The sequence below is a fragment of the Odontomachus brunneus genome, unplaced genomic scaffold, assembly GCF_010583005.1.
Source record: "Odontomachus brunneus isolate Ranch 3 - 2012 unplaced genomic scaffold, Obru_v1 Obru_scaffold_031, whole genome shotgun sequence".
In the NCBI taxonomy this organism is placed as follows: domain Eukaryota; kingdom Metazoa; phylum Arthropoda; class Insecta; order Hymenoptera; family Formicidae; genus Odontomachus; species Odontomachus brunneus.
The window spans coordinates 748,749-770,048 of record NW_022639481.1 but is presented as its reverse complement, the minus strand read 5'-3'; the positions used below and the strand labels follow the sequence as shown (position 1 = coordinate 770,048).

Genomic DNA, 21,300 nt, shown 5'->3' with positions numbered 1-21,300 from the left:
ATATATATATATATATATATATATATATATATATATATATATATATATAATACAAATGAGTGCTATCAGGAAGTGCGGGCAGAATCGGTTCGACGAGGTCAAGAGGTGAGGAGGAGTAAAGGATGCATGTGAAATGGACGCATCAGCGCGGAGAGCATGTCGACAGGCGTGCGTATTAATTCACGAGTGCGCGTATGCATGGTCTAAGTAATGCCACACGACGATTTATGTTCTACACGCGATATCCTGTAATTGGCTCGCGCATATAGATTCAGGCACAAAATTGACATGGCAAAACTGCTCCGAGTCCTGTCGGGAACTGTACTATATATCGTTGCCACGCCGGAATAGCGCATTACCACATTACTGCATATATCTTATCCGTATTTATGACTACGTGCTCAGAATATGCACAGCTTCCTGTGTTTTTGACGCGTGCGCGCGTGTAACGCGCGACAGTGATTGCAAGACGGCAACGCTGAACAGAATGAACGCGGGGCGAGCTGTAAATGGGGGCGATTACGATTTGTAAATGTACCAAAATGGAAATTTACGCATCCAAAAAATATATATCACCGAGTGACTGAAATGTTTTGCGCGAATTGAACAGCGCAGCGTTTGAGTTGAAACTATTTGCAGCGACAGCGCGCTTTTGTCCTTTGAAGTTCTTTGTCATTCGAAAACACAGCCTTGGATAACGAAAAATGAAAAAAAAATTTTTAATAAAATTGCCACGTCTAAAACGCGCTCAAACGCGATGCTCTTTCGCGGGGAATAGAATCGAGGTTGCTGTCTAGTCGCGAAATTCGAAATTCTCCAGACTCGTCAGGGACGAATTTGATGTTTGGGATTCCCGGGCGCTCGTGGCGCCTATTATCTGAAAATTTGCGGCACTCCGCTCTTGTTGATTCTTCGATTCTACACTTCCCTAGACGAGATTTATTAGCTTCTTTACTCTATTGCTCTTCCCTATAGACACAGGGCGGCAAAACTTTCGGTGGATCCTTTCCTCGCACTTTGTAGCCGCGGCCATTACGTAAATTCCTGAAGAAACCTTACACGGATACGTAGCGCGCGAGCACTACGCGCCACGAGTATACGGCAGGGCGCCCGATGGCGGTACGCCAAGAAGGCGCTGAAACTTTTACAAGAACGAACATTGTCGCCCGCGAGCGCGCATAAGAAAGTCGGAGAAGAGCGCGCCGGTACCGGTGAAGTTCGCCGGCCTGCCGGTATGGTTTACAGCATCGCAGGATTGGCGCTCACCGAACTTTTCCCCTCTAACCTCGCACGCACATATGGTTCTGGCGATCTGAAACCAGACGAATTTCCATCTCCGAGCTCCGGCGTATCGTGCGCCACGGGAATATTTTCGCAGAACGGACGAGCCGTGTAATGGAAAAAAAAGAGCTCATAAAGCGATGAATAACGTGGGTGTCGAACTACGGTCGTATAACTTTGACGTCCTTGGATCCTTGGGTCCTTTGACGTTGCAATATAACAATAAGCGCGCGAGACCCACGTTGGAAAGTTGGGAAAGCCGCGGTTAAAGCAGTTTTACGCTTTTCTCACTCGGCGACGATAATATCGCAAGATTTTCACGGAGCTGAACGTTGGCTCATTTTGCATCGGTGTCCTCTTCGTGCGGATCGAATTTACAGGTCGGGCAACAACAGATTCGCGCGGTATGCGATTTCATGTAACCAACTTCGCGTCGGATCGATATCCGTTTCGCGACCAGTAGAAGGCTAAAGTACAAGAATATCCTACACGTAATTTCCAATGCAATTTTAACGATTATTTGCCGAGTGAAACAATGCGCTCGCTTTCACGTGTGCGCCTGCACGTTTGTAATTGTAAACATTATTTAATTCATCGTGGGAATGATTAATCTCCTAGCAGAGCGCGTGCACGACCAGCGTTGAAAATGAGAACGCGCAAATTAATATTCCTCTTTAATTAAAACACATGCGACTTGGCCTGTCGAGACTGAGTTTAATGTTAGCACAATATAACTATGGCGAAAGAAGAATCCGGATACGAAGTTACGACTGCAGTGCGTGGGTAACTACGTGCGCGCAAAACTTGCCACTTTCCGCGATGCAAAAGTGTTTACACTGACGAATGAATATGCGAGCATTCGCTTTGAGGATTAAATTAAACATTGAGAGGACGAGGTTCCCGCCACTTTGAGATCCACGAGCTCCGTTTCGTTGTTTCTCATTATCATTACCAAATTTTACATCCGCGGAAACTCGTGGAGAATTGGCACACGTCGGATGTTGCCTCGGATCGAGTCACGCCGTTATTCCATCACAAAGCTCACTTTCCGAATGATAGTTATCGTTGATGACAACCGATTAATTTCTTAAGATCCGGTGTACAAAATTATGTACATTCACTTTGGGTCCTCCCTGAATTTTTTATATTGGCAAAATAATGATTCTGTCGTAATATACTGAGAGGAAAATGTTTAATGTTGGTAACTGCGATCACATGGAGAAATAATTGTTATAAATTACGATCGAGAACATAATTTTTTCATTAAATTCTACTATAATATTAGCGATAATAAGCTTATACGCATATTACTATTACTATTACCATTTTTGTGAGCAACCAAAAAATAACCATAATTTTAGCTAGATTAATCGTTTTTATCTCTCAGTATGCTATCGATTTATCCTTGATAGAGATATATTCTTCCCGGCTCGTGCAACAGTAATTTTCTCACTGAAGAAATCAATCGATCGTTGGCACTTGTGTAAAACTTTTTTTTTCACGAAAAAGGTCAAATTTTATTGTCTCACATTTTCATCAATGTCATAATAAAGCACAAGATTTTATGTTCATTTTATTATTTTATTTACTTAAATTTTATTCATTCTATCATGTTGTTCATTATTTCATCATGTTCATTTTTATGCTTATAGGATCTATCATATTTTATAGCTGTGAGGTGCACATGATGGTGCAAATATGATTGTACAGAATTATGCACATTCAGAAAATCGTATTCCTCGACGGTAAATCTTATTTCTCACAAGATTTCTCATCAGGAGCGTTTTTTAAGACTATTTTAGAAAAAACGAATTTTTTACTCGAGCGGGGTCGATGCCTGGGTCTTAAAAAGTTAATATTTGACCTGTCCAGGTGAATTAAATGCATACGCAGAGACAATCTTGAAGATATTTATTGTGTGAGCCGAGCGAAAGAGAAGCAGGAAGCGAACCGCGAGTTCGACGGTGTCACCTTCAATATTTTGTAATAAATTACGAACTCTTCTGCGTCGGGTTCCCCCTTCTCCTCTCTCTCTCTCTCTCTCTCTCTCTCTCTCTCTCTTTCTCTCTCTCTTTCACACACACACAGCCCGGCCGAGCTAATCTTGGTAAGAGCAAAGTCGCGAGGCTTCGAAAGTTCGACGGACGAACTTGCTGTTTAGTGCTTTATACTTCGACGATAGTCTCAGAACGCCGCTGCCTTCAAGCCCTTCCAGGTTTCATCCCGCCTTTAATCCCGGGATAAGGGAGAGGAGAGCCTTTCCCCCAAAAGAAAAGCGCCCAAAGGGAAGCAACCTCTGAGTAGCTTGTTCTTCGAAGCTGCCGGGGGGCTGACTTCCGTCCCGTTAGATTCATTGAAATAGTTGAATTAGGTGCAAAGCACTCGCGCGAGACCTGGAGAACAGTTCGAAATGTATAATAAGTCGAATTACATCAATTTGCCTAGCGAATGCACTTGTTCGCCGTTAAAATTGCGTTCCTCCGTCGAGATAATGAGACCCATTAACAAGTCAATTTTCTTCAACGATATTCTGTCGTCGAGAGCATTTTGATCGGCACACACGCCTCCTTGGGCCGTGTTTCACCGCGGCGACGCGAGTTTATCGCTGATCCGCTTTTCGACATTGGCACCAGTCGATATTGGCACGAGTGTGATCGATCAGCGGCAACGCGTCGCCTTATAACTCACACGCGCAAAGCCGGTCAGCCTTGCCTTGTAATCTTCGCGTAATCTATTTAAGCGCGTTATTTCATGTCGCCGCATCTCGCTAACCCGTTACGAGCTTTACGTGACGGCTTTCTATACAGGGCGTTGTACGAAGTACACTCGCGTCCGGCACATTTGGCAGCTTTCTGACGGACGAAGGCTTGTTTGAGCCCGCGTTTAATCCATTTTATACGTTTAACTCACGTTCTCGACGATCCTCTCGAAATTGAAAACAAAGAATTGCGTTCTCGAGAAGGATTCTCATATTCCTCGTAATTTTTCAGAAGAGATTCGATGCCGACAATGTGAGCGCTCGTGTCGCATTTTTCATCGTACGAAAGTGGCGGTGAGAGGAAACGCGCGGAAAATTACGCGTTGGCGTGTTATTTTGAATAAAATATCGCACCATGTTCAAGACCGAACGCGTGTCGCAAGATTATGTAAGTTTGCCGGACGTTATCTTATGGAACACATAGTAGGTGTTTATACCGAGCGTTATGAGAACGTGACGCCGTCTACCCGTGTCAAATGTCACCGTTCATCACGTACAGGATATAAACCCTCGGCGCAGCGCTCGCCGTGGCTTTACGAGCTCTCAGCGCGCCAGCGAAAAAAGAAGAGGAAGGAAAAAACGAAGGAAATACGGAGGGATCTGATTTAATTACGAACAATGGCGCCCGTAACAACCCGCGCGAGCGGAGTTGTGCGTCAACGAAGCTTGCGCGATAGATCGTTCGGGAATGCCTCGAGCAGCAAGCATCGCTGTCATGATACGTGCGATTGTTCTAATTTCAGGACATTCCGCGTTGCCCAGCTTTTTTTCGCCATTTTTAATTAAAGACTCGTCGCGTCCGACTGGTTTAATTGAAGGCTCGTTACGTTTGCTACAATAAGGCATTCTTGGATTCAAGCGACATTCATTGTAGCGCTCACTATGGCGTCTCGTTGGCTTCTGTAATTTACTTATCTCGGATTGTTGGGTTTCGATACTCAAAGCTATCGAGAGTTTCGCAGTACCTCTGAATTCTATAGCCTTGGAATTTGGGACTAATTAGATTTTACATTGCCGGCTAATTCTATTTTATGCTGTGAGTATGGAGGAAATTTGGAAGGAGCAACCGTAAGGAATAGAAATGCGCGTTTACTTCTGTAAAGAAGGAAACTTGAAGAATAGTAACAAAGAAGTAAACAATGGCCACAGAACAAATGTTGTAGCAAAAACGACAACAAAATTTTTTCAATGTTGAACCAGAGAATTATGATCGAAATTATTGCAGATTTGTTTTAAAATTAATAACATTATAGAAAGAATGTCGGAAATAAAATGTTAAAATAGTTGGGGGTTGATAACAGGTTTAATTAATAAGAATTATTTAGGATAAAGGGTCGAGCTCTGATGTTTGATTCAAACGCGTGCGTTTCAAAGTTTAAAAAAATATTCAGCGTGTACGTTGGCACTGTCAGACATTATTGTTCTCCTATAGATTAAATATTTGCTTGTATTATTGCAATTATACTTGAACATTTTTTACAGCGTATATCAGATAGATTATCAAATTTATACTATTTCTAATTTATACTACATTTCACTAATTTATACTACAATTTTAATACAATCTAACAAAAAGATATTATAAAAAGCAATGTAATTTTAACGTAATTTTTACTACAATGCCTTTTTCATGTAATTTGATATAAAATAACGGAGAAATAAGCGATATAGTTTGAAGAAAAGTTAGGGAGAGATCGTAGGGCTTCCGTATGGAATTCTTGATATCAGAAAGTTCGGGACAAAAGGTGCAACGTGGGAAATCCGACGGTACGATCCATCTAATGATAAATCCAATCATCGTAGCGCCGAGTTCCCGAAGAATACTACGTGTAAAGTGAATTATGGCATAAATAAGTTGGGAGGTAACGGCCTCTCTGAGGGTCGGCTAGAGCGTAGTCGATACTAAAGTAAAGTACATTTATATCAAGGTTAAGAAACAGCTACACGCTAGGTTGAAGGCTAGAGCTGGGAGGGGCAAAAACTATTGCGAAGCAGATAGCGAGCACTGCGGTGAGAGGTAAGCGAACAAAAGCGGAATGCCGGGACGTAAAACAACGACTACTCGAACCGTCGATTGCTGTTTTCGCTTCGGCCGGGAGCCCCGCCCGTTTCATCCCCCCGAGTTGCCGGAAATCGAAGATTAAACCGAATCGAAGGAACAAAAGATTATTGAATTTCTCCGCGCTACGTAAAATTCGAAACAGACTCGTCGACAATGTTCTACGTTTCTGCAATTGCACACGGACATTCCTGCTGATCGTCTCGACGTAATGTTGCGAGGCTACCGCGCGCATCAAACGGATACTTGCAACCAGATTTAGGTCGGGATTAGTTGCAAAGAAAAGAGAATAAAATACCTCTACGTAAGTTTTTTTCAAAGAACGTCTGCTTTGGATTTCAGAGAATCAGCAATTTTATCACTTATATCGCACGTTTATAACAGACAAAATTACAATTTGGTGCGTCCATAAAGATATAATCTTATCTATGATGTCTATAAAGATATAATCTTATCTTTAACGAAAATTCTCTTATGTGTATGGCCTCAAGAGAGTTTTTCTCTAAAACGAGAAGGGAATGCTAAACGCAAAATTCTTAAGCCTTTCGCTATCGATTTTGTGTATTAAACGTACAATTTTTTTTTTACTTTCATTTCATTAAGTAGTACATTAATGTAGTTTTAGTAAAAGAAAAAAAAACTAAAAGTTTCGTGCTTGGCGCCAGAGGAATAGGGGTAAGATATTGATGTCTCACTGGAGTTTTTGGAAGGTTTTACAGTACGACTGGTAGTGTTTGATGACGATATCATTTCATTACGCGATGTGGGATAAGACAATGACAACTCCTGGAGCAACGATATTTATATACGAAGGTAAATCATAAAAGTGTGTACACTCTGATTCGTGTCGCAAGCGTGTTGGACATAATATATCGGTATCTTTGGCGGGTATCCTGTTTTCTTGCGGACGACCCTTCAGCCGTCAAAAGGCCTTCACTCAAGTCAGATAAGAGAAAGGGAGGAAGACAAAAAATTAATCACAGGGAGAATAAAGATCTACCCTTTTGCTCCATTTTCACGGCACATTTTTCTTGGATCACGCGTGGGCGTCCCAGAGAATCGACTCGAGTCGACTCGAGTCGGCTCGAACAACGCTGGAATGCGGGCTATTGGTCCGACGCCATTTTTCAGCAGACTTTCTTGTGAAAAATGGTGAACATCGTGTTTCTCGCGGTGGCAATCTCGATGAAAATTTCTTTCCAAGTTGAGTCCAATTCTTTCGAGATCTCAGAGCTATGACCCGAATACGCATTTCGACAATCAACCGTTTACCAGTTTACGACGCAGTTCCGACAATAGGTCTATTGATAAAATTATTTTCAACAAAAAGGAGAACAAAAGCGGCCAATTACGCGACTATTCATTTTTCGATTAACGTGCCGTTTGAAATGTCGCCTCAGTCAAGAGGCTCGATTTTCAATGAATGACGTCACGCACGCAATACAGACGACCCTGCCGATAACGTCTCGTTGTCGTTGATGTAGGGTCACAGGCAACGATGGCGATTGCTTGATAAATAATCTGTCGCCACAGTCTGCGACAGAATCAAGTTCAACTGGAAAATCGAACGAAACTTTGGGACAGACATCCATGATCATTCGTATCGGTCAAGAGCTCGCGCGACGAATGTAGGAATTACAGTTGTTCGCAATGAAACACATTAAACTCTACTTCCGCATCAGTTCCCACCTCAATCGAATAGTCAGCTCGGGCAATTTTTCAGCCGCGCGCGCGTGCGTGCGTATGTTGATACGCGTAACGAACTGCGCAAATGCGTTTGGCGAGGTTAAAGGTAATTCATGCAGGCGTTCGATTTTTCGCAGGCTCGCGTTCTCGTTCGCCCGTAAGTGGTTAGCTTACAGAATAAACCGCGGGCTTTTTTTCAGGTCAAAGAGCTCGTCCCGCGTCATATACGGCGTGCTCGAGCACGGCCCTCAAAATAAAAATGACCCCGCGGAAAAGTCTCCAGCCGCTCTTCGCCTCGGCTCGGACAGCTACACACGAGTGGCAAACCATGTTCCTGGCACGACACTTCATCTGCCGCCCTTTCTTCCCTCACGTACGAAACGATGAAAGCTCGCCCGGGATCTGACCCGCTCTAATTCGAGCTAACTCGGCAGCCAGCGAACGCTTTCTTCATGCGCACGGCCAAGTGAAGACGAATCGAACGCCGAGTGGCTGCACTCGAAATGAGACGGGAGCACAGGTCTCGATATTTGCTCAGAAATTCGAGAGAGCACCTTCGGCCTGCTATCTGCATTCGGTCTCTCCACGCCGCCGATTTGAGTAACGAGCAAACGAAGAATTAACGCGTTTTGCTTAACCTCTGAATGGCCGCCCAGAATGGTTCAGAATGACGCGCCCGAATGCGCGCTCAGAATAAGCCCAAGTCGGGGTATTTTAAATCGATGCGGTAATCAGAAGTTGAGGCGCTCAAAGCCTGCAAGTTTTTTATTGGGCTAATTCAATAATCGACGGGCCATTTCTCTCTTCATTTTCACTGTCGGCTCTCCGTTACGGCCGCTTTGTGAGAAATGCACGCGGAGTAGCTGCGAAAAGTTGAGGGCTCGTTTGTGAGAACCAACCGAACACTTAAAAGTTCTAAAGATTATCTATGTTTTTATTGTATCAAGGGAATGCTATTTGGAATTTGATTCCAGATACTTTGTGGAAATATTAAAGAATTAAATCTCGCGGACTGTTTCGCTTACGATTGCGACTCCCATTTATAACATTCGTTTGTAGGACTTAAGATTTCTAGAGATTACGCCTTTGTTATATTAAGGGAACGTTGTTTGGGATATTTTGTAGAAATATCGGAGACTTGAACGAGTCGTGTCGTTTATGATCGCAGTTCCTACTTTGATAATGTTCGTTCGTGTCGCAACACGTGTGTCTAAGGGGACAAATGAGAATATATGAACGTCCAATGTGGTGTCACTTACCAATTTCCAAGTACTTTTGGTGCACTGGGTCGTACTGCTCCCACGACAAGCTGCGAAATCGACTCTTCTCTCTGCTGGCCGGCAAGACAGTGTCGTTTCTACCATGATGATCGATGATGTTTGGATTTCTGTAAAATCAAAATGACGATCCGTTAGCGTTGCTTTCCCAAGCAGGACACGTTTGCAAGTGCGACACGAGTATCATGACGATAACGACGTCTAGGACGATAACACGTCGCGTTCTCTGTCAAACATACGTTAATCTGGTTATACGAGTGAGATAACATGGATACTCTAGAAGCAATTAGTTCGGAGTCGGAATTAACGCGAATGAAACGTGAACCTGGTTATCGAGAGTTCTCAGACATGTAGATCTGAAGAGGAAAACGCTGAGCTTTACACGCCTGTGGCACAAAATGCGCGTTGAACAAGCAATTTCTTCATTTGGAAATATTAACTTGTGCACACGCAAATAAAACACGCCGGTTCCTGTTAGTACAGAGATTTACACAGGCAAACACTCGCTTAAAAAAAAATATTACCTTCACTACATATAATAATATTTAACATTTTCTGTACATGTACAAATATATTATTATAAGTATAATTAAATATTATACTAATTAAGGTCTCTTTAAGAGTAATTTGGCATGAATTAACGATGTTTTTTTTAGAATCTTTCCATAAAAAGATTATAAAATACAGATTTGTGAACTTTTCAATATTATTATATTGAATTTTTTATTATATTTTCTCTTCTATTATACTTGTCACGATTTTTTTAAGACTGAAACTTGCATAATATTTAAACTATTATTTAAAGCCGCGATCCTTGGAAGCGGCCGGTATTATAAATACTTAAAACAATTTTTGTCATTTGACAATTTCTTTTGCTTCAAACGGAATCTCATTCCTGTATAATGGTGACAACACGAAAGATTTCCCTCGTGCAAAATTCCATTAAGACCGGTCTACTTTAATTGCCGCTTAACGATTTGTGTTTGCCTCTTAGACGCGAGGAATTCCAAGTTCGAGTTAATCGCTGATGATAATCTGGCGATCTTCCGTTAAAAAGTTTCTCTCGGGAATTAAGCTGTCCCGTATGATGCTGCATTCAGATAAAGCGATTTTCGCGCGCGAGCGCGAAATAGCTTCCCGCGCAACAAGTACGAGGGTGCGGCGCGGAGGCGGCGAAGAAATTTAATCGTTGAAAATCGGGGGGGAGGGGAAAGGGAAGGGAAGGAGAGGGAGCGAGATTTAGTCGCGGGGCGCACGGGCGAATTCGGATCACGAGCTTCACATAATTCAGTATCGATGTGGGATATGGAGTTCGCGCGCAAAGTTTGCTCGTTCCCCGACCCGCGCGTTACGTCCTACCGCGGGTAAGAACAGACTAACGGATCATCCCGGCCACGGTGCTGCCGCTGTGGCTAGGACCGTGCCCCATGGGTGACCATGGTTACTTTGGCCGGTAACTGGAAGTAACACACGGCCGGCCGGGCGTTTACACTAACGGCGGCTACCACAGGAGGATCCTTTGAGAAGGTGGGAGAGACCCAGGTGATGTCCGCCGCCTTTGTCCAGCGTTGTCCTGTCCCGGGACATCGGTGGTTCCCGCAGCTCGGGTAGAAACGCGAGATAACGTCGTTGCGGTGAGAAAACATCTCGCACGACTGCCGCTGCTCTTACCTCGTGCGCACACATGTGTTTTGGCGAAGCGATTTAATTGACAGCGGCCGAATCGAGGTGATACAATATGGCCGCGAAAAGCTTACTGTTTCCGGGATTCGATAATAACCGTGTGTGTGTGTGTGTGTGTGTGTTGTGTGTGTATGTCAGGGATAGCACGCTCGCGCTCGCGACCTGGCGCATTATTTGCGTAATTCGTCGGGATTTATGAGCGCGCCGGGATAAATACCGAAATTGCGGATCCTTGATATCGCGATATTCGAGAGCGTATCGTTCGATCGGTCGAATTACACGGATAATTACGAGCGAAGTTGGTCGCAAGCCAGATGTAAATCACGCGCGCGGGAACGCGAGAACGCGGGCTTTTCGCCGAAATGGAAATCCACCGCGTGAAATAAGGCTGTTATTTTAGTTATGGCAGTATCGTCTGTCACGCCGACGCGCGCTCGCGCTGAAAAAAAAACATTTTATTCCGCTGGAAAACAGACCGTTGCCGAATTTCTGCCGTATATTAAAAGCAACTGAAAATTTTATGGATATTGCTGTTCCTCCTGTGTGTCTCGCGGGCGGTCGATATTTTCGCGGCGCGCACTTGAATTTTTATCGGTTAAGGCAGCGATCCTTGGACGATCGGATTTATAATGGCGCTTCAAACTGAATGTGGCGTAACATAAGATTGTATCTTGTATATTTCATTTTTATTCCCGTTTATTTTATACGTGAGAGATTATTCCCACGAAATTTTTTCAAGCGCGCGTCTACCTTTTGGCGTTTAACCTATGGTATCTCTCTCTTTTTAAATATCTCATCCGTTATATATACTTTATGCATTACATATTTTCATATCAGGTTTCGCACACATACATATTGTATTTTGTTAGTCAAGTAATACACGAACGGTGTCATTTAATTTGCGACTTAACGTTAATCCTTACCCGATATCGAATAGATCTAACTGCAATAAATTCCAATTTTACTCACTAACACGTTTAATTTATTGCTGATTATGATGACATCAAATTTTGCCAGTAACCTCGTTTCCATTTCATAATCTCACTAATATCTATTAATATATAGAAATGAATGGATAATTATTCATTCATTGACGAGCAATGAACGTATTAATTATCACTTTATCTGTATACATTAACTGTGCATAGTAATACAATTACAAAGTATATTGATGGCAATGGTAGATGTATGTTTAGAAAAGAAATACACGGAGAGTAAATACTGTAGTAAAAATTACAACAAAATTTTTGTAATTTTAGACATGCAGAATTATGAATTACTATATGTTTATAAAATGTACGTTTACGAAATGTACGTTTATGAAATGTATGTTTATATGAGAATGTTACTTTTCACTACAATTATTTGAATGTTTTCTTTTTTTATATCGTATATTGTGAAATTTACCTATTTCAGTAGTAATATATTCTACAATTTCGGCACAATACAGTTTTACAAAAACACATTGTAGTAGTAATAATATAATTTTAAATATATAATATCAATATAATTTTAACGTGATTTTTACTACAATAGAAGGGATTATTTTTTTTGTATACAAAGCGGATGACGATCGTTTGAAGTTCTCCCGGGAATTATACGAAACTCGACTCCAATGAACCTGTTAATCTCGCGGCATTTTTTATCACGTTGAACATTGCATTTTACACATGTGAAAATGCGCACCGCGTAAAAATTCAATAATTAATTTACCAATCTCGCCGAGAATTGTGTCGTCCCTGTGTAGCGTGTTGAGTCCCAGGAAGGACTAAATCCCGAGGGGGAAATCGCTGTCCGACCAATTAAGCACTAATAGTAACTGCGAATTAGCCGAGCGAAAATCTTTCTTTCCTTCTCTTTCTCCCTTTCTCTCGAGTATTCGCAAAGCTACGTGCTATGAGTTTTCTCGTTGAGATGGGACGTTTCTTTTGCACGGCTCGGTTAAGACCAATTAAGGACTACGGGTCCCTGTTCTCGTCATGTTCGTGGACAAAAAGCATTGCGAGATGAGATTTAAAGAGTCGATTCGTCCGTGTGTGCGTGCGTGTGTGTATGTGTAGGTCGCATTGTAGTTATCTCGAGCAAAAGAACACTCCCTGTGTGCTGTGCGATGAAGCGTCGTGATTAAAAGCGAAAATGCCGGTGATGAAATAAAGACGAGCATCCAGCGGCCATAAATCCCGCGAGAATAATTGATAAGAACGTTTGCGCGTCGTGTCGTGTATTACGGGTCAGGCATGAAGAATCAACGAGACAAGAGAGTCGATTCTTCGATCGTCCAAAGTTAATGCAACGTAAACCACAACATTCCGCTTACGTGTGTGCGCGCACACGTCCGTCGCGAACGCGATGGAATACGCCTTGTGTGGCGGTCGGATAATGTATAACTATGTAGATTGCGCAACAACGAGAATGACAATAATCTATAATGCACCCCCGCTGAGCGTGCACGCCCCGGCGGCGGTCTCGGCGAGAGACAACACAGCCGCGCGCGACAGCCCGATGAGACGTTATAAACCGCTGCGAAGACGAATCCTCGAAGCGATTTCCACCTTTGTGCACGTCGCACTTAACGAGACATTTTCCCCACGAAATTGAGAAAATATTTTAATAAAATATATTTTATTAAATATATTTAGCGTCAAAATATGTTAAATATATTTCAAATATACACATATATGTTCTTCTCATCTCGTTAGGAAACGTAAATTCGCAAGTTCAAATACGCGCTTTGCGAAAGATGCGACGACGCAGCGCGACGGGGCTGTCGATTTATTTGGCAGATTTTGAAAAAACGCAGGACTTAATCGCGAGAATACACTTTTTAATGAATTTGGAGCGACTTTGCCTTAGCGAGCATTAAAGGCGCGTCCATTGTTCGCGACTTTTCAGTTTTCACGGAATAATATCGCGGTAATTAACTCTAAGACGGAGCTGAAATTAATTAAAAAATAAAATAGCGTTACTCATTAACAATCTTGCGATTTGATTGTCCAAACTGCTTAAGTTTCAACAAATTAAGGTCGAGGCTCCCTGATAAAGGCTTCTTTTTCTTTTTTCGCCTAAAGCTGATTACATCTTCCATGAGCGTTTAAAGTCGAAGGGGATTTGCGTCGCTTTCAGTTAACATCATTGCGAATTATTTTTCGCTGCAGACATCCTTGACGAAAAATATTACGTTGTGCGCGCGTCCTTCGATTTTTCTTGTTTCAGGCTGTCATGATTTATGACGTTATAGTCCATACAGTTTGTTATCCTGCTCGTATAAATTCAATGAATTATGTAATGTCGGTTACCCGTTTCTCTGAAAATGCATCGTCGACGATACATAAATTATGAGCAGCTACCATTGTGCGGGCGCATAAAATATGCGCGATATCGCTGATGTATTACTGTAAAGGGATCGTTACCAGTCAATACATCATTACAATTTTAATTAAATTATTCTCCAAGTACAATTCGCATCCAACTCGCGAATTAACGATTTATCGCATCAGTCCTTGTTCGATGCGGAGAGCAACACGCGAAATGGAATTATCGGCGCTACGTTACCCCACTCCGTCTGAGAGAGGAGAATCGATTATCTATAACTTTGACAAAACTCATCCGCGAAGAATCGCGTAAACCAACGTAAGGAGGCGCGATTTGTCAAGGAAATTCCATTATTCTCGGATTTCTCGCTCATGCAAGCTAACATGATCTCCCTCGTGTATAATCTTCTCGCGTCTCGTAATGTATACTGAATGTACTGCAACTTTAATTTTAACGACCAACTCTTGCAGATGAAGATGGAGAGAGGCGCTTTCTTCCTCCTTTCTCAAGTCAAAATTCTTGCGATCGTAGTTGTGCAATTTTCTTCTTCTCTCTCTCTCTCCCGGGAACGAATCAAAACTTAAACCTGATCAAGGTTCCCTTAGTTTGAGTCTATAATTAGCTCGTTACTTCCATCGTACGTCTACTGAGTCTGTGGAAGGAACGAGCTCTGTTCCGTTTGAACGATGAAAGACACCGGACACGGCGCAGCTGGTTATTCTCCGACGAAGCCAATTACTAGCTCCGCGACCGTGTATGGACCTATAGACAATCTCCGTTCGGCAGATCGATCACTAATAGGCGCGACTGCCGGTTAACATGCATCGACGATTTAAGTGAAACCGACTCCGATCAATGGCGCCCTATCGCTCTTCCTCTCTCTCTGTCTCCCTCTCTCTCTCTCTCTCTCTCTCTCCTCCTGTTGGTTTAAAGCTCGATTTTGCTTTAATCCCTTTCCGCAAGGTCGCTCGGAAAAATGCTGACTAACGCAGAATCTATGCTAGTCCGGTGGACCTTGATGGCACACCTGGCCGAGCCGACATCCCCCGCAAGCTCCATGGCACGGTTGTGCGCGAATTATAATGTGCACGGCATAAAGCGGGGGTAGAAATAGAACACGTGTACGATGGGAAGAACGTTCAAAGACGTAGGGAAATAAGCAGACGAGAGAGAGAGAGAGAGAGAGAGAGAGAGAGAGAGAGAGAGAGAGAGAGGGATACGCGAGAATGTGGAAATAGCGTGCTTTTTGAAGAAGCGCGGGAAAAATCGTCGTCGTTTATGAGGCAAAATAGCGATATGGAAAAACGACTCCATGAGCAAAATGAGGAGACGACAGTGTACTTCGTCACGATGAAAATGGAAGAGGACAACTTTAATTAAAAACAAGAAAAAGAAAGTGTTGCAACACGCCTTGATCGATCTTTCGCTACGATCATTTAACATTAAATCCATCCATCGTTCTTTTTCTCTCGATAAATTAAATTTACACATTTTAAGAGCATTTTAAGGATGTATTTGTTATCAGAGCGTAATAACTATTGTTACGTTTCGCGAGCTTCAATTATCGCGCATTGGTCATAGAATCTCTCCCTGGTATTGCATATAAAACCATATTAACATTATTTAGCGATCACTTCCTGTTAACGTTTCGGGGCTAATGCGTACGTTCGCCAGGGATTCATAATCGAATAATGAAAATTTCGCTCAGTTGGTATTCGGTATAATGAAATTTCACTGTGAGATCATTCCTCCAGATATTATGCGCGAACTTTTCCGCGTGAAAACGATTTCAAACTATACACGATGGCCATACCATCCTCGCCGCTCGTGCGGCGTTCGTGATTATAAAAGACGGTACATCACGGTTGGGCGCTATACGAGGCAGCCGCTATTCCTCTCTTCCTCTCCTCCTCACCATTCCTTCTCCATCCTCTCATACTCCTTTCGTAAGTCATTAACACATTCTTGGACGCTGCACTGCAGAATTTCCTGCTGATACTTGCAAAAAAGCTTCATATTCGAGCTTAACGCTCTTTTTACAATGTACGACGAAAAAGCAGGGAGAGAGAAAGAGAGAGAGGGAGAGAGAAGAAGAGTGGAGTAGTCACCTTTCCGTAGATGGCATTGTATCGTGTCGGATGATATCGTAATTCCTCTTTGGCTACAGTTCGAATCCATATTACTTCCGCCGACTAAATGTCGCTTGATAGTTGACCGGGACATGCATTCAATTTATAGCAAATAAAATATTGATATCAAAACGTTACCATTTTCCTTTTTTGTATTTTAATATGTTTTAAAAGGAAATAAAAACGGTCATATCTGTATAGGAGTTGAAAAGACGTGGGCAATGATGAGGCTGAAAATTTAAGAATCAAGTTAAAATTTTAGCTGATCTCAGCAGATAGAAATGTCGAGGAAGGAAAAGTCGAATCTCAATTGGTTCTGTCGATTGCCTAAAAAACCCTATAAAAACCACGAAATCAACACTCGTTTCAGCACTCGTCGCGCCGACTTTCACATCGCGTGCTGAAAGCACATACACACATACACATACATTCAGGTGCTTCCCTGTTAAATCTGATTAAGCATATATTGCTCCCTCGAACTTTACTCTTCGCTTTTTTTTAATTAAGCGACGAACTCTCGAGACGCACAGGTTGCGTGCGTCCGGCAAGCAATGAGATAAGGCAAACTAAGGCGAGATGAGACGGAACTTTATTTACCGAGGTTTCATTTCACGCTCGAGAAAAAATGAGCCAACTACCATCGTCATCGTAGCGACGTCGGTGACTCTCCTTCCAGCGTATCAGCGTTCAATCGGCGCGCACGGCCGCCTCTAATTGGACACCTCCCCTTTCCATGAAATTAATGAATGCGGACGACTTTGAAGTCGAATCCCGCCAAAAGAACGTCCCATTGCGCGCGGCGTGAGTGAAACCTCCCTCATCGCCTTGCCCGGCGCCAAACAACCCAGCCTCTCCAACCCCCTGCTCCCCTCGCTTATACGCCGTTGTTTCACCCTCCTTCCGCCGGCGCACAATAATTATGGCAGTCGTGTGCATCGCGCTCGCCGTGTCATCCCACCCTCCCCCTCTGCTGCCACCAGCCCCCTTTCGAGTTCCGGAACATAGGGGCTGGTTCGTGGTCGGTGGAAGATAGGTGGTGGTAAGGGGTGGGTTTTAGTCCGGGAGAATATTAAAGTTTGCTCATTAACCGCTGATGCATTGCCCTGTCGACTCACCCTTTCCATCCTATCCCTCCCCCTCCTTTCACCCTGTCTTCTTCTGCGTTCTCATTACGATACGAAAATAGTCTCGTATTAATGCGAATAAAAAAATGTATCGTTCGGCAGAGCCCCGAGCTTTGCTGTTATTAATCATCATCCGCAATATTCGCGGAACGAGAGAGTCCACGAGTATGTTGGTTCTCAAGGTGGCCTCAGGAGCGTGATCTTGACTGAGGGAGTTCTATTACGGGCGCATGGGTATTTGGGCTGCGCGCATATTGCACTTACGCGGTTCTCTCCAACTATTTGCATCATTGAACAATGGGATAGGTCGATACTGAGAGAGTCGCAGCTTTGTACTTATATAATCGGTTCGCGCCTAAGTGGATGCTCACGCGAGCGCGTCTATTTGCCCGAAAATAATCCTTGAACGCTCGGGCATTTTTGAGAATTTCGGCATCTGGAATGCACGAAATGGCTGCGAGTTTTGCGCGGAACACGTAGAGCTTCCGAAGACGAATTTGCATAATAATAATGCCTTTGAACCCCTCGGTCCTCGGCAAAATAAATTTGTCAACGATATTTCCTTGCGTTTTCTGCTACACCCCTGTTAATTACCGCGCGCGTCGCGGCACCTTGATGCGTAAACGAGCATTCAATGAACTCTGAGGTGACCCAATATCACGGCTCAAAGCAGACGCTCATCACTCTTCATCGTTCCCTTTGTCATTGAGACAGAAATGAAAGCCGTTGCTGTGGTAACCATTTTAACGTGTCTCCGAAACCACTAATAGCAATTTACCCAACGTGCATATCCAGGTAGTGCGTAATTAAGCTCTACCTCCTCCCACGCCCCTTGGAGCCACCCTCATCCCCCTTGCGAGCGAGACACGAGCAGGTTTTGCGGTTACGAAGCGCGCGCGCGACATGGCGCAGGGGGAGGGCGAGCATTAGCGGCATCATGGACCATGCTCTCTCCCCGTAATGCCATACCGAGTCGTTATAACGCTCTTCCTTCCTCAGAGGAACCACAATGCTTCCTGCGAATTTCCAAATCCATCTGGATTACAGCCTCGAGCAACGCCTCGTGGCGGAATTTGCAGTGAGTCATCGTCGAAGGCTCATCGGGGTTACACAGGGGAGAGCGAGCGAGCGAACGAGCGAATGAGAGATAGATGGATAAATAGATAGATGGAAAGAGAGAGAGAAATGAGCGATCTAGATATAAGCAGGACATTTTGCAATTGTATAGAAACACACAATAATCCAATTGTCCAACTGACAAAGGATTTCATTACTTGGTATTAAACAGTTCTGAAAAAGATAATTGTTTTATTCCTTATTGAGTGTACAATAACATGATTAAAAGGCCGTTTATCAGACAACAAGTACATTCTTGTTAAACAGTTAAAAATTGAATTGTCATTCAACGTTTTAAGAATATCAATTTATTTAGCCATTTCTCTCTCTCTCTCTCTCTCTCTCTCTCTCTCTCTCTTTCTCTCTCTCTCTCTCTCTCTCTCTCTCTCTCTCTCTCTCTCTCTCTCCAGCCGCTCCGTCTATACTCTCCTTCTCAGCTATCTGGTTACTTATCCGTTTGCTGATTTAACTGCGCGAGACACCGATGATTTAATAACGTAACTGTCAAGTATCCAGGAATCCCATTATGTAGATCTCTCTCGCGGAGATATCTGAGAGACTAAATTAAAACAACCGCCGCAAATCAAACGGTCCAGATCTCTGTTACTGATCCAAGTATGAAAAACAATATATTCAATATGTGCGAATTGTTTCGTTGTATAACGAGTTCGTTGAATTTCAGACGAACGATTTACAGGTCTATACACGCTTCACTATCGCGAGCTACTCCAACTCGCGTGAAGCCGATTGTTGCTATTCTTGCCGGTAAGCCCCGTTAACGAGTATACGATGTAATTACCACTTTGTTCATTCGTCTAAACTGAGTCGGAAAACGAGAAACGTGCCGCGAAATAAGCAGAACTTTTAAGGGTCCGCCAATCCGATGGAGCGCGCGTTGAATCAGGGTTAAAAGTTTCGGCCGACCGTGGCGTAATTAGCGGCATTTAGAGATCCTGAGAACTTGTTGATAGGGCCCCAAAAGCATTATTTGCAATCTAAGCAACTAACACGGGGAACGCATCATAAATCGCGGCCGCATCGCTATTAACTCTTCTCGCGCCAACAACCGCGCGCGTGCGCGCCCACAAGATCTTCGACGATTTCAATTCCCATTTCCTATTCTGCCCCTAATTCCTATTTCCTACGGGAAACAGGTTCGCCGTCGGCTTTAATATGCGCATAAATATCCACGGAAACCTACAATTGAAAATTTCAACGATCCGGAAGTTCTCCAAGCTGCGACTTGCACGAGCCGTTCGGAATGGGAGTAGATTGAATCTGCGATTGAAGTGAATTTCATATAACAAGTACAACTCTATTTGTAGATTTTACACGTAAAAATCGCTTCGTACGACCTGACGCAGCATCTTTTATCGCGAGTTTCTCATTTATTCGTAAAAAATCTGAAACAACTAGTTCGCTATTCTTGCATAATAACCGACGTTGGGGCGTCATCTGCTCGGGGAAATGACATTGATAATATCTCGCGGTATACGAGTTGACATATATTGCGCATGCACAAATGGTACACACAACCCTTTGGACCATTTATCCTCCGGAATTACAGGATTCTGCCGCTCTCACGTCTTGCGTTATCTTCTCGTCTCTGTCGTGCGTCAACCTCCGCGCCATTTATCGATTCGCTTTTCTTCTCTCTCGCCAGCGCCCTTCTCCTTCGTCATTCCGCCATTCTTCCTTTCTTCTCACCGTTTATTCATTATGCATACTGCAAGGGAGAAAGGATTGTCTAACCACCGATCTAACCTGTTGCGACGCTAGCTTTCAGTTTGCAAAGACAGGACTCGACGTACATCGAGCTACAAAGGAATACGCGCAACAAAACGCAAACCGAGTTATTAGCAAGCTCCTCAAAATCTTTCCAAATCTCCTTCTTCAGATCCGATGTTGCAAGAATCAAACGAATGAAACGTCGGATTCTTCAAAATCAAAACGAATGATTATTCGCAATGCTGAATTCTTCAAGCTTTCTTCCTCCTGAGCTTTGAGAAACCATAGAAACCTTCCAAAAATGGGATAACACTTCTCGACGTTTCGAATCCAAAATCACTCGAGCTTCATTTGAAGAAGATAAAAAAATCAATTCTTTTTAAATCTTAAATAGAACACAAAATATAGTCGTTGAATTTGATTGTTTAATCAGTGCAAAGGAACTCCTTAGTGAAACAAAGGGTGTAGTCTACCTTCGTGTTGGTTTTTTTCTTATTTCGTGAACAATAAGCAAACGCTTAGCTGAACGAACTTGGTTTCGCAGTTATTTATAAATTTTGAGCTCTACCCAGTTTTTTAGTGTTCCGAGGGATCAGAATGCAAGAGCGTTTGTTGCGGAGAGCTTTAGCCGTAGGCCAGAGAGCATTAAGGGCAGCTTCGACGGCACGTTACCGCGTATGTCTGCATTATGTGGAGTTTACTCGCGGATTACGATAGTAAAGTACGGTGTTGCGGGCGTTGGGAGTGAGGGCGCGGTGGGAGGGGACAAAGGCGAAGGGGTGAGCATTGGGCAATGTTTGCGATTGCCGCATACGCGGTTATTGGACGGGCGTACTGTTTAGTCCTCGACGATTATGCTAAATTATTGTTTACACCATTTCGCGCCGTATTCATCTATTTGCTACTAGCTATGCGAGCCGATAGTCATGAATGTTACACCAGTTATAATAGCCGGAAGAACCAGGAAATATTAATTAATTTGCACACCCAAATTGCTTTGTTAATTAATCCACGTTGGGGAACCTTTGAGCATTTTACGCATCTAATTTCCCAATAAAGTATGACACATACATATATACATACATACATATATATATATATATATATATATATATATATATATATATATATATATATATATATATAT

General features: G+C 43.1%; 1 protein-coding gene across 2 annotated transcripts in view; it reads right to left on the bottom strand.

Moving 5' to 3' along the window:
* LOC116843284 (neuroligin-4, Y-linked-like) overlaps positions 1–21,300 on the bottom strand; it is a 289,044-nt gene that overhangs the window by 36,602 nt on the left and 231,142 nt on the right. For both annotated transcript variants that reach the window (XM_032813593.1, XM_032813594.1), the window contains exon 10: positions 9,044–9,171. In XM_032813593.1, coding sequence (XP_032669484.1) covers positions 9,044–9,171 — 128 coding nt within the window. The remainder of the gene's footprint in view (positions 1–9,043; positions 9,172–21,300) is intronic.